Source organism: Dictyostelium discoideum, assembly GCF_000004695.1.
Source record: "Dictyostelium discoideum AX4 chromosome 5 chromosome, whole genome shotgun sequence".
Classification (NCBI taxonomy): Eukaryota; Evosea; class Eumycetozoa; order Dictyosteliales; family Dictyosteliaceae; genus Dictyostelium; species Dictyostelium discoideum.
In genome coordinates, this window is record NC_007091.3 from 3,620,772 (window position 1) to 3,630,771 (window position 10,000).

The 10,000-nt window shown below is 24.8% G+C and overlaps 3 protein-coding genes across 3 annotated transcripts; 2 read left to right on the forward strand and 1 right to left on the reverse strand.

Annotated features, from left to right (window-relative positions):
- Window positions 1–1,279: 1,279 nt before the first annotated feature.
- On the forward strand, window positions 1,280–1,708 carry mlcB (myoB light chain; the record flags this gene model as incomplete). Its single annotated transcript, XM_630808.1, has 3 exons — window positions 1,280–1,282; window positions 1,387–1,509; window positions 1,613–1,708. The coding sequence occupies 3 exons, from the start codon at window positions 1,280–1,282 to the stop codon at window positions 1,706–1,708; spliced, it is 222 nt and encodes a 73-aa protein (XP_635900.1).
- A 1,136-nt stretch (window positions 1,709–2,844) lies between these two features.
- pgtB (hypothetical protein) lies at window positions 2,845–6,940 on the forward strand (the record flags this gene model as incomplete). Its single annotated transcript, XM_630809.1, has 2 exons — window positions 2,845–3,990; window positions 4,070–6,940. The coding sequence occupies 2 exons, from the start codon at window positions 2,845–2,847 to the stop codon at window positions 6,938–6,940; spliced, it is 4,017 nt and encodes a 1,338-aa protein (XP_635901.1).
- A 227-nt stretch (window positions 6,941–7,167) lies between these two features.
- sort1 (PDZ domain-containing protein) lies at window positions 7,168–9,565 on the reverse strand (the record flags this gene model as incomplete). The annotated part of the gene is made up of 2 exons (XM_630810.1): window positions 7,168–9,345; window positions 9,428–9,565. The coding sequence occupies 2 exons, from the start codon at window positions 9,563–9,565 to the stop codon at window positions 7,168–7,170; spliced, it is 2,316 nt and encodes a 771-aa protein (XP_635902.1).
- Window positions 9,566–10,000: the final 435 nt, after the last annotated feature.

Consider the following 10,000-nt stretch of genomic DNA (forward strand, 5'->3'; position numbering starts at 1 on the left):
TTGTTGTTGTTTTGGTTTGTTATTGTTTTTGGTTTTGTAGTTAATTTTATTTTATGTGTAGGTGGGTGAGTTTGGGTTTGTGTATAATTTTTTTAATTTTTTTTTTTAATTGTTTTTTTTATTTTTTTTTTTATTTATTTTATTAATTTAATAAGTGGGTTGTATTATTTATATATATAAATGGTGGATTTGTGTGTGTGTGTGTGTGTGTGTTTGTGTGTTGTGAATGTGTAAATGAATGCAAAAGATAAAATTTAAAACTTTGGGTTTTAAAATTTTTTTTTATTTTTTTTATTTTTTTATTTTTTTTTCTTTTTTTTATACAAAATTAAATTATTATTATTTTTATTATTACTTCTTGATACCTAATTTTAATTTATTCGTGTTTTGTTTGTAAGGGTACAAGGCAGAAAAAAAAAAAAAATTTATAAAATATTGCTTAATGTTTGTTTATCTGTATAATATTATTATATAAACACGGTGGAGTTTTGAAGATAGGGGGTATATATTTTAAATATTTAAAACAACCACACGTATTTCACAATTTTAAAATTAAAAAAAAAAAAATTAAAAAAATAATTTAAATAAAATAAATAAATGAAATAAAAAAAAGTTGGTGATATTTCAATATATATATTATAACTAAATTTGAAATTATAAAAAAAAAAAAAAAATTATTTTTTTTTTTTTAGAAATTAAAAAAAAAAAAAAAACAAAAAAATTAAAAAATTAATTGTTTTTTCCTCAAATGAGAACCTATTTAGATTTGATTCCCAAGTTTATTTTAAATTTTTATTAATAAAATAAAAAATTTAAAAAAAAATTTAAAATCAAAAAAATCCCAAATTTAAAATTAAGAATTAATAAATGAAAAGATGAATAAAAAAAAAAAAAAAAAAAAAAAAAATATATATATATATAAATTTTTTAACAAATAAACAAATAAATAAATAAATAAATAAAAAAAATTATAAAAAAAAAATAAAAAAAAAGTTTTGATTAAGTTCAAAATAGTAAAATAATGATAATAATTATTATTATTACTATTTTGTTTGATTGAGTGTTATATAACTCAAATGTGGAAACCATAAACAAAAATAGCTACCCATGTTTTATTAGAAAATCAGCTCCTTTCAATAATTATTTTTATTTTTTTTATTTTTTTTTTGATTTTTTAAAAAAAGTTTTTTTTATTTTTTTTTTTTAAAATTTTTTTTTTTTATTTTTTATTTTTTTTTATATTTTCCACCCCATTTTTAAACAAATATTTTATAATATAATGGTGTGTATAATTATTCATTATGTTTTGTCAATAGTTTGACATTTTTAAAAATCATAATATAAATACTAATTTATCTATATTATTATTATCATTATTATTATCAGTCAGACGAAAAAACACAATTAATTGAAGCTTTTTACAATTTCGATGGAGACTATGATGGTTTTGTTAGTGTAGAAGAATTTAGAGGAATTATTAGAGATGGTTTACCAATGACTGAAGCTGAGGTATGTTATTTTTAAACAAAAAGAAAATTGTATATAATATAAAGTTAAATTACCACATTTTATTTTTATACTCACTCTCAACCTTCATTTTAAATAATTACAGATCACAGAATTCTTTGAAGCAGCTGATCCAAATAATACAGGTTTTATTGATTATAAAGCATTCGCTGCAATGTTATATTCAGTTGATGAATCATAAAAAAGAAAAAAAAAAAAAAAAAAAAAAAAAAAAAAAAAAGAAAAAACTTCAAGACAAACTAAATCAAAAAGACAATACCAAAAAAAAAAACAAAAAACACTTATTTATAAAATGTAATAATATATAAAACCTTTTTTTTTTTTTTCTTAAAAAGAAATCATAAACCAAACTCCTTTTATTTATTTATTTATTTATTTATTTATTTCATTTCTGTCATTTTTTTTATTTTGGTTGTCTTGGTTTTTTAATTTTAAAACATGGGGTTGGATTGGATTTTTTACTTTTTTTTTTTTTTTTTTTTTAAACATATTTTTTTTTTTTTTTTTTTTTTAAACATATTTTTATTTATTTTTTTTTCTTTGTTGTTATTCTTTTTTTTAATTATTCTTTTTTTTTTTTTTTTGCAATTGGAATTAATTTTTAACAGCATAAATAAAATGTTTTAATAAAGTAATTAAAAAAAAAAAAATTTGTAGAATAATTACCACACTTGGAATTTTTTTCATAGTGTTGAACATTTCAATAAATATTCCATTTTCACACAGGTGAATCATATTTGATGCATTAATTTTTTTTATTTTTATTTTTTATTTTTTATTTTTTTTTTTATTTTGTTTTTAATATTTTATTTATTTTTGGAAATACATTTTTACCCTAATCTACACATAATTTACTAAATTTATCACTTTTATTATTAAAATTCATTTTTTATTTTTTATTTTAATTTAATTTTTTTAATATTTTTTTTTTTTTTTTTTTAATAATTTAATTATTAAAAAAAAAAATATTTATAAAGTCATTAAATGTTAAAAAATAATAAATATTGTCAATTACACAATAATATTGATTTTGTTGAAAAAAAGATTATAACAAATAAAAAACCATTACTTATTAAAAATAAAAAACACAATATCAATAGAGTTGATTCAATTGACTTAATTTCAATGTACCTTTAAAAAATAAAAATAATAAAAAAATAATTTATAAAAAAAAAATAAAATAAAAAAAAAAAAAAAATAATAAAGATAATAAATAAATAATTAAACAAAATAAAATAAAATAAATAAATAAATAAATAAATAAATAAATAAATAAATAAATAAATAAATAAATAAATAAATAAAAATAAATAAATAATGACATTAATATCAATAATAAAAAAAAATTTAATTGGTGTGATAATAATACTTGCAATTGGACTACATATAACATTAATATATAAATATTCAACATTCAGTTTTATAAATAATAAAAATAATAGGAATAATTTACCACCACAACATCAACAACCTTCAAATATTCAACATAATATTCAACATGATATTCATCAAAAACCACATTATTCAAATAAACAATCACAAAAAACTCAACAACAAAATGAATCACCATTAGAAGGTCAAAAATTTATTTATTCAAAACAAAAGGAAAAGATTTTAAAATATATCGATTATAAACAATTTGGTTTATTTAATGGTGGTGGAGGTGTTATAGTTAATTCAAAGCCATCAAATACAAATGATAATGGTGGTATTTATAAGGATTTAAATTTAAATGAATTGGATGAAATTTCATCTTGGAGTCCAAATACTATTGTTGATTTTAATAAGAGACATGGTGATGATTCATTACCTTCAATATGTTCAGAGATTGATTTTCAAGAGATTAAAACTTGTGAAGGATCAAATTATTATCGAGCAATGGTAACACCAACACCAGTATTAGATGAGAATTCAATGAATTATACTTTGAAACCAAATTCACAATATAGAGCAAAGTTTAACTATTACCCAAGAGAATTCTCCAAACAACCTTTAATTACAATTTTAACAGCATTTTATAATATTGAGCCCGATATATTTGAAGAATCGGCTGCAACTGTTTTTGGCCAATCACTTCAAAATTTCGAATGGGTAATTGTAAATGATTGTTCACCAAATCAAACATTGGTTGATTTATCACTTGGAAAGTATAGAGAATTGGCAAAGATTGATCCAAGAATTGTTATTATAGATTTAAAAAAGAATGTTCGTTTACCTGGTGCAAGAAATGCTGGTGTTAAAGTTGCACGTGGTAAATATATTGTTTCATTGGATCCTGATGATATGTTTGAAAATACCTATTTGGAAAAAGCAGTTTGGTTCTTAGAAACCCATAAAGAATATACACTTTGTAATGCTTGGACTGTTGGTTTTGCAAATAAATCTTATGTTTGGAAAAATGGTTATCATAATGGTGATAGAAATTTAAAAGAAAATCAAATTACTGTTGCTTCAGTAATGAGAGTAAGTTTAATTAAAAAAAAATTTAATAAAAATTAATATATATATATATTAATAAATAAAAATTTTTTTTTTTAAATAGACTCAAGCATTAAGAGATGTTGGTGGATTTGATAGTAAATTAATTCATGGTATGGAAGATTGGGATCTTTGGATAAGAATGGCTGATAATGGTCATTGGGGACATACATTAGAAGAATTTCATTTTTGGTATCGTGTTAGTCCACCAGGTAAATGGGACGCAATTGATAATTTAGCAAAGTTTAATGCATTTTTAGAGAATCAACAAGTAAAATATAAAAATGCCTATGGTAAAGGTGTTCCAAAATTATCAAGACCTCCACAAGAAAAGATGGAAGCAGTGGATGATTTAATTCCATTTGAAAATAATTTAAAGAAATGTAGACCACGTGTACTTTTATTAATACCATACATGGAAGTTGGTGGTGCTGATCAATTCAATTATAATTTTGCTCAAGGAATGGTTTTAGATGGTTGGGAAGTTAGTATTGCTACAACCAAAACCTCTGATAATAAATGGTTCCCACAATTTGCAAGAGTTACTCCAGATATATTTATAATGCCAAGATTCTCTAAAAATACTGATCAATGTAGATTCCTTGCATATTATATTAAATCAAGACAATTTGATGTGGTTTATGTTAGTAATTCAGAACAAGCCTATCATTATCTCTCTTATTTAAGAGCAAATGCACCTGGTCCTGCCTATATAGATTATACTCATTCAGAGACTCCAAAATGGAAAGATGGAGGTTATGCACGTTATAGTTTTGGTTCAGAGAAATTATTGGATAGATCAATTTTTGCATCGGAACATCTTCGTCAATATTGTATAAGAAGAGGTCATAATGCAAATAAAACAGCAACTGTTTTAATTGGTATCGATAGTGATAAATATGTACCAAAACCAGAGAATAGAGCAATTATTCGTAAAGAGTTGGGCTTTCCCGATAATGTTTTGGTAATTGTATTTGTTGCACGTTTAGAATCTGAAAAACAACCAGAAGTATTTGCAGAAGTTTTAAGAAGAGTTGATGAAATGGGTTATGATTTTAGAGCGATTTCAATTGGTGGTGGTTTATTATTTAATGATTTAAATGAAACTATTTCAAAGAGTGGATTATCAGAAAAGGTTAGATTACTTGGTAATATTCCAAACTCTCAAGTATCAAAATATGTATCTGGTTCGGATGTTTTCTTCCTCCCATCAAAAGTTGAAGGTATTTCATTGGCAATCTATGAAGCTATGTCTCAACAAGTTTGTGCAGTATCAGCAAAAGTTGGTGGTCAAGCTGAATTGGTAACTCCAGATGTTGGGTTTTTAGTTGTACCTGGTACACCAACTGAAGTTGATGAATATACAGAGATCATTGCAGATTTGGCAAGTAATCTTACATTGGCATCTGAGTTGGGTAAGAAATCATTGGAAAAAATATTGAATGGTTTCTCTGTAAAGGATACACTTCATAGAATGAAAGAAGAATTTTGTAACTCTGCCATTGTAACACGTTATACTACTCCAATGTTTACCAATAAATTATTTTCAAAACTTTCAAATGAACAAGCAGTCTTGGGTCATGAATATGAAAGAGCAATCGATGAACTTTTACCAATGTGGAATCAACTTACATCTTTAACAAAACAATTAGCACCACCACCAACTTTAACCGAAAAAGAAATTAAACGTAAACCATCACCCTATCCATTACATAAACCAGAGGAAGTTTTAGATTCAATCAATATAACAGGTTTAAGAGTTGTAGAGAATATAATGATTGAAAAGAAAAAAGTTGATAGAAAAATGAAAATTATACTTAAAGATTTTCAAGAACAATTCATTAGAAGAAATCCAAAATTTGCTGATAAACAATTGGTCCCAAATGAATTCCTTCATCAATATAATCATGGTGTTGATAATTGGGATGATGAATTACCTTATCCATATCAACAACAAGAATATGTTGCATATATTCCAAATGCATTTGTTGGTACAGGTGAATCTGCAACCATTTTCGATTGGGATAGAGTTTTTCTTTTAAATTATTCACCAACTCAACAAGAAACCTTTACAATGCCATTAGAAGAATCAAGAATTTGTCATGTTGAAAAAACAAAAAAAATGGTTACCCTTTTACAAAAACAATTCTCTTTTGAAAATTTTATAATAGATCAACTTCCAAAATTATCATTAGTACTTGAAGAATTAGAACTTGATCCAGAAATTAAAATACTTGTACCATTTACAGATTTTGCTAAAACCATTATGGTTGATACATTAAAGTTCTCACCAGATAGAATCATTTATTTTAAACCAGGATCTGGTTGGGATCCATGTGTTGTTTTCTTTGCAAATACTTTATTACTTCCAACACCAATACCACCTGGTCAACCACCAAGAGAAATGATTTCAAAACTTCGTGATTACTTTTATCAAAAGAACGATATAGATATTGTTGCTCCTATTAATAGAAATGTTATAATGTATGCCTCAAGAAAATCAACATTATCTCCATTGAGAAAAGTTTCAAATGAACAAAAAGTTATTGAAACCATTAAAAACATTTTACAATCTCAAGGTGAAGGAAAATATGAATTCATCGAATGGGATGGTTTGGAAACTATTACACCAGAGTTGGTTCAATTATCCAGTCGTGTTAAAATTTTAATTGGTATGACAGGAGCAAATTTATTACCAATGGTAGTTTGTCAACCAAATACAATCGTTGTAGAATTTATGCATGAAAATCCTTGGTTATCATTTTGGAGTACATCTGAATCATTACAACATGAAAATTGGATGATTCCAATTAAAGCAACATCCCATGATTCTTTAGAAATTCAAGTACCAATTGATCAATTAACAAATACTTTAAATCAAATTTTTAATCCTCAACAACAACAACAACAATCTTCTTCGTCTAATTCCAAATAATAAAAAAAGAGATTAAGAATAATTTTATTATTTCTTTATACTATTTTTTTTATTATTATATTATTAATAATTTTTTTTTTTTTTAAATAATTTATTTAATTTTTTTATATTTTTTTTTTATTTTTTTTTATTCTAAACATTTATAGTTTTATATTATTATTATTATTATTATTATTTATTTTAAAATCTTTTTTTTTTTTTTTTTTTTTTTTTGTTTTTATTTTTTTTTAAAAATCTTCGTTATCTTGTAAATCATTATCATTTAAAATTTGAGCATCATCATCTTCAATACCAAATTCATCATCAGCTAATGAGTTTGGTTTAATACCGATAACACTATATTTTGGACCGACCTTTGAAAAACCAACCATTTTTAATAATTTTTGTTTGAAATCTGGATTCTTAAAAACGTAGAAACCAAAACCACCAAGACCAGCTAAAGCAAGAATAGCAATAACAACACCAGCGATCCAACCTTTGCCACCACTTGAAGAATTTTTTGATGGACACATGACAATCTCTGGTGAATAAGTTGCATTAACACCACCTACACATTGTGTGGCAGCGACTCTTCTGAAACCTTTTGATTTGATATAGGTTTGACCTGGTGTACAATTTTCTTCAGTGATTGGAACATATTGTGAAGCAATTGATTTACGACAATTCAATTGTTCTGAAGATCCAGATGGAATACCAGAGGTAGAACCATCATTATCGGAACTGCTATCGTCTGCACTTTCGTAACCAATATCACATTCAAAATCTTCGACTGTACATTCACAATATTTATTTGAAATTTGTGCTTGTTGGGTCATATAACAATTGGTATTTGGTTTAACAGTTCTATAAGTTGTTTTTTCACCTAAAATACAACGAGTGGTATAAGATTGCATTGAGGAATCATCGCAAGGAGATGGCAATACATTTGTTAAATCAACACCAATCATTTGACCGATATCATATTCATCCTCTACTAAAAAGATGAATTTATTTCCATCATTTCTTGGACTTGTAATGATATTGATGACATCAACATTTGATTTTAATGTCATATTGATTGCAATTGGTTTTTGATCAAGACCAAAGGTATAGTAAAAGGTCTTTGTATCGTTCATAGCAGTTGCGAAAATAATTGAAGAACCATAGTTACCAAATTCATAGATGGTACCTTCATCAAAGAATTTAGACCATGTTTGACCATTATCGGTTGATAAAACTGTTTTAACTCTACTTTTGATTGGATCGGATGATAAAGCTGGATTGGCATTACCAGTGGCAAGAATTAAACCTGGTGCACTAGCAATGGAATAGATTGGACCATAACCTCTGGTTTTATCGACAAAAGCAGAGAGACCATGAACATTTAATTTACAAGGACCACTTACTGTACATGGCATATTAGTTGGTGGAGTGAGTCTGTTCCATCTACCACCATTATCATAGGAAATGAATGAAAGCATAGTTACTGGTGCTGTAGTGGTATCTCTGAAATTGCTAACTTTATTGTAGAGATAAGAACCTCTAGCACCAAAGAGTGGCATGAAATCATAGTAACCATTTGATGAGATTGAAACGTGATTCACTGAAAGTGTAAAGATATTACCTGCACCATTTGAAACGTAAACTGTACCAAATCTCTTGTTTGAAGTTTCACCATCTTTACTATTTGAAATACCCATGAAAATTGCTCCCGATGTATCATCAAGAATACGGAAATCATTTGGTTGAACATCTTCACCAAATGGGAATTGACAAAGAAGGAAACCATCCATGGTTGAAGTTACAACACTCATTAAAGATTTGACGTAAAGTTTATTACCACCCTTTAATGCATCGATAACACCTACATAGTAGTAATAGTCGGTGTAAATCATATCGACGGCACCATTGATTAAGGTTTTGAAAGTTTTACCCATATCTTTTGAAACTGAAAATGCACCTGATCCTGTTTTTGATGCTAAAATTGCGAAAAACACTGCAGATTTCTCTGATGGATCCCATAATGGGTCGGTTGGAAAGCTTGAACCACCTGGTGTGAATAAAACATCACCATTGGATGATGCATTGTTCCATGTTAAACCAAAATCTTCACTAATTAAAATGAAATTATCGGAACGTGCAATCACTAAACCCTCAATATCTAAATGTGGTGAAACTGATACAACTTTATGTGGAAAAACTGCTGAGGTTGAAAATGTTTGACCTGCATCATTTGATACTGAAATTTGGGTTTTTCCATAAGATGGGAAATTTACAACCATAATATTATCATCTCTTTGATAATATCCTGCATTACCATAAATAATATTTCCTTGTTTATCAAGTACATTTGATGACCAATCAATACCACCATTTGTTGATCTTTTTAAAACATTCTTTGATCTTGTATCTACAATTAATACATACTTTTTTTTTTTTTAATAATAAATAAAATATAAGTATTTTTTTTTTTTTTTTTCTTTAAAGATTCAATAAATGTTCACTTACATCATCTTTATTTGTATATAATGGTTGAAATTGCTTCCAATTAATGCTGTTTTGCTTATAAGTTGGAATAGTATTTTGTGAAAGTGCTAAGCCAACAATAATCGCTATAAAAATAAATAAAATAGATGAAATCTTCATTTTATAATTTCCTCCCTAAAATAAAAAATTAAAGAGTTAATATAATTGATTTTTACTTTTTTAATTTATTTTGAACAAAAAAAAAAAAAAAAAAAAAAAAATTTAGTATATCAAAATATCTCTTTAATTTTCATACAATTTGTTTATATAAACAGATAGTGAAGAAAAATAATATAAATAAAAAAAAATAAAAAAAAAAATTGAAAATTTGGAAAAAAAAAAACTTTTTTTTTTTTTTTTTAAAAAATAAAAAAAATTAAAAAAATAATTAAAAACCTAAAAAATCAAAAGTTGGAAAAAAAAAATAAAAAATAAAAAAGAAAGAAATAAAATAATTTCTGTAAAGGTGAAGTGGTTTGGATTTTTAAAAATAATAAAAAATAAAAAAAATAAAAATAAATAAAAATATAAAAAAAAAAAAACAAAGATAAAAAA